Consider the following 3,592-nt stretch of genomic DNA (forward strand, 5'->3'; position numbering starts at 1 on the left):
CAAGCACCACCGTGGCCCTCCGTGTCGATGGTTGAAGCCTGGAGAATGTGGTTGTGAAAACAGGTGTCTTGTGTCTTCCAGATTTTGAGGCTATGTCCTGTTTCCCAAGAGAACTTGGAGCAGGTCTTTGCATTCAGGCCTGACCGAGAGGGGATCCTATTCAGACATGTCAAAGGCATGAAGATTTCCGTACTTTTAAGCAGTGGCTCCAAGGCGTATCCCAGTAAAGGAAGCAGGCAAGGCTGAAGCCGAGCATCCCTCCGCCAGGAGCAGAGAGCAAGGGACCAGAATGTCAGCGATTCCGCGAGAGGCCGCCAGGGGCGAGCGACTAACGCTCGGCCGCGAGCTCCCCGCTCCCCTCGCTGCGCCCCAACGGCCAGCAGAGGGCGCGCGCCTGGCGTTGAGCCCAACCGCCGCCTCCAACCGGACAGGACGGGACCCGGCAGGACAGGATGGAGGTTTGGGTCCAAGCCCAGCTGTGTTTGCGGCGCGTACGGGGTCGTGGAAGCCGCTGGGCGGCGCCAAGAGTGAGTAAAAAGTCCTGAAACAGCCTCAGTTCCATAAAATTAATGAATTCGTTTCGGAGCGGGCCCTTCCTCTTCCGGGCTCCCTGGGCCCTGTCTTTGGTGACTCGGAGCTCCTGCGGCCCTCGAGCCGCGCTGGAGACTCCTGGGAGCCGCTCTCTGATCCCATCAGCTCTTTTCTGCAGTTGCACCCCCAGTTAAGTTGCCCACTTTGGCTCACGCCTGTAATCCCAGCACTTTCAGAGGCCGAGGAGGGCAGATCACAAGGTCAGGAGATCGAGACCATGCTGGCCAACATGGTGAAGCAACATCTTTACTAAAAATTCAAAAATTAGCTGGGTGTGGTGGTGCATGCCTGTAATCTCGGCTACTCTGGAGGCTGAGACAGGAGAATTCCTTGAACCAGATAGTCGGAGACAGCAGTGAGCCAAGATTGCGCCACTGCACTCCAGACTGGCTACAGAGCGAAATTCCATCTCTGAAAGAAAAAAAAAGAAAAGGAAAGAGAACACGATCGTAGGGTGGGCAGTATGTTTGCATCTTCCTGTGGCCGGCAGCCGGGACAGCAACGCTGTAGGCACCTCCTTCCCTTAGGAAAAAGTCGGACACTTCACCAAGTCCTCTGTCCTTTTAGACGAAAGTGGGAAATGGTCTTCGTCATGAAAGCCCCAGTCCTCGGGGAGCAGACCCCTGCTCTGTGGCAGTGCCATGCGCCTGGGAGCTGCATGGAACATTCCGCAAGTGAGTCCTTTCCCTTTGCTTTGGTGACAACCTTATAGGTTGAATGGAACTGGCCAAAGCTTCGTTTCCCACCGTGCCCAACACTCGTACAGCCCTCAGAGTGTTGCAGTTACAGGGTCTGACCACGGCTTGGTTTAAAATGTGGATGTTTTGCCCACGGTGAAAGGTTTAGCACGAATTTTGATTTTTTTTTCTTTTTCTTTTTCTTTTTTTTTTGAGACGGAGTTTCACTCATGTTACCCAGGCTGGAGTGCAATGGCGCGATCTCGGCTCACCGCAACCTCCGCCTCCTGGGTTCAGGCAATTCTCCTGCCTCAGCCTCCTGAGTAGCTGGGATTACAGGCACGCACCACCATGCCCAGCTAATTTTTTGTATTTTTAGTAGAGATGGGGTTTCACCATGTTGACCAAGATGGTCTCGATCTCTTGACCTCGTGATCCACCCGCCTCGGCCTCCCAAAGTGCTAGGATTACAGGCTTGAGCCACCGCACCCGGCCAAATTTTGATTTTTAAAATGTTGCATTAAGGCTGGGTGCAGTGGCGCTCACTCCTGCAATCCTAGCACTTTGGGAGGTCAAGGCGGGCGGATCACCTGAGGTCAGGGGTTGGAGACCAGCCTGGCCCACATGGTGAAACCCCATCTCTACTGAAAATACAAAAATTATCCAGGCGTGGTGGCAGGCACCTGTACTCCCAGCTACTCGAGAGGTTGAGGCAGGAGAATCTTTTGAACCCGGGAGACGAAGGTTGCAGTGAGCCGAGATCATGTCACTGCACTCCAGCCTGGGCGACAGAGACTCCGTCTCAAAAATGAAAATAAAATAAAAATAAAATGTTGCATGAATATCTTACTTTCTCATGGGAATGGTAACTAACGAAGATAGAAGTGATGACATCGCAGCACCGCGGCAATCGCTCTGGGAAGCTGAGGCGCGCTGCCCTTTTCCTCCCCACTGGGGATCCATCGGGGGCTCTGGTGGTTTCTTCCTAGACTTACTTCATGGGGACTCCCAGGCCACAGGTAGGTGAGTGCGCTTCTCCTGGGCTCTTCTTTTCCAGCGGTCACTCCCGGGCCCTGCATTGGCCTTGACCACAGGACCCGGAGGCACAGGGAGAAACCTCCCCTGGATGCGGTGAGCCGACTTCAGTGGCTGAGACTGTCCGGGAGAGCCAGGAGCACCGCATGCTTCCTGCAGATAGCGGGGAGGCCTGTGCGCATGAGCACCTGCATCCCTGAAGGGAATCTCCGTGGCGCCACCTGGTCCAGGCAGGTCACAGAGGGCTCCTCGGCCCTGAGCGCAAGAGGGTGCACCAAGGACAAGATTCAGCACCGTGACACCAGAACAGCTACACGGAGCCACAGGTTACTTTCCAAAAAGGCAGTTTCCAGGCCAGAAGCCACCCCTGCAGCATTGCTTTATGCTCCAAGAGAAGGTCTAGCACACAGCTCTGCTCAGATGGAAGCACTGTTCCCTGAGCGTCCTTGTCAGCACCAGGTGACTTTCTGACGGAACCCCTCCCTCCCTCTCTGCCTCGTTTTCTCAAGATGCCGTGTTTGCCTGAAAGGACATTTGCAGCCAGCAGTGGTGGTGGCTGGTCCTTTGGATGGGCACGAATGCCATTGTCAGGTCACAGGGACAGACTCCGGGAAAGGTGCTTCCCTTCCTCCAGGTATGTGCCCCGCAGGGAGTCCTCATTCTCAAGTTCAGAGTTAGCCTGCAGACTGCATCGCACCTCACCTGCTTCTCCGTCCCCCTCCGGTCAGCAAAGGACCCACCACAGCAGGACCCCCCACCCTGTGCTCACCCAGCGCTTGTCCATGGCATGGAAACTCCTTCCTGGTCCTGATTCCCTTCTGGGTATGGGGTGGGAGGGACATGTGGCCTGTGCCGAGGTCTAATGCTGTGTTCCCAGCATGGAAGTAAGCTCCCTGAAGAGGAGTGGGGACACCTATAGTGGCATGCAGGGATTCTGTGTAGAAAACCATGACGTTACCCCTCCTCCCCACTCGGTTTTGCTAGTGGACCACTCCCTGGCCCCCCCTCCTTGTCCGACTCCTGGCAGGAGAGAGGAGGAGAGGATGTCACTTTTCCCCTGCACCAGCCCACCCACGGTCTGCAGGGACCCTGAAGCTGGCCAGGGCCGATCCACACTTGGTGGTCAAGTAACTGTCCCTCACTCTGGGCATCTGTGTCCTCTCTGGAGTTGGGAGAGGAAAGAAAGTCAAGACCTTTAAATGTGCCTTGAGTCAAGACACGTTTCTGTGGAATTGGGTGAGGAGGAGCCAGGCCCCCGTGTGCTCTCCACACCCCAGAGCTGGCGCCCT

At 55.8% G+C, this 3,592-nt stretch overlaps 1 protein-coding gene across 1 annotated transcript in view; it reads left to right on the top strand.

Moving 5' to 3' along the window:
- LOC116524620 overlaps window positions 1–2,783 on the top strand; it is a 9,530-nt gene extending 6,747 nt beyond the window's left edge. Inside the window, exons 2-5 of the mRNA XM_032239899.1 lie at window positions 82–189; window positions 268–527; window positions 1,159–1,265; window positions 2,326–2,783. Of these exons, the coding sequence (XP_032095790.1) occupies window positions 82–189; window positions 268–527; window positions 1,159–1,265; window positions 2,326–2,774 (924 nt within the window). The 3' untranslated portion in view covers window positions 2,775–2,783. The remainder of the gene's footprint in view (window positions 1–81; window positions 190–267; window positions 528–1,158; window positions 1,266–2,325) is intronic.
- Window positions 2,784–3,592: the final 809 nt, after the last annotated feature.

The sequence above is a fragment of the Sapajus apella genome, unplaced genomic scaffold, assembly GCF_009761245.1.
Source record: "Sapajus apella isolate SASKATOON/1434 unplaced genomic scaffold, GSC_monkey_1.0 scaffold46, whole genome shotgun sequence".
NCBI lineage: Eukaryota > Metazoa > Chordata > Mammalia > Primates > Cebidae > Sapajus > Sapajus apella.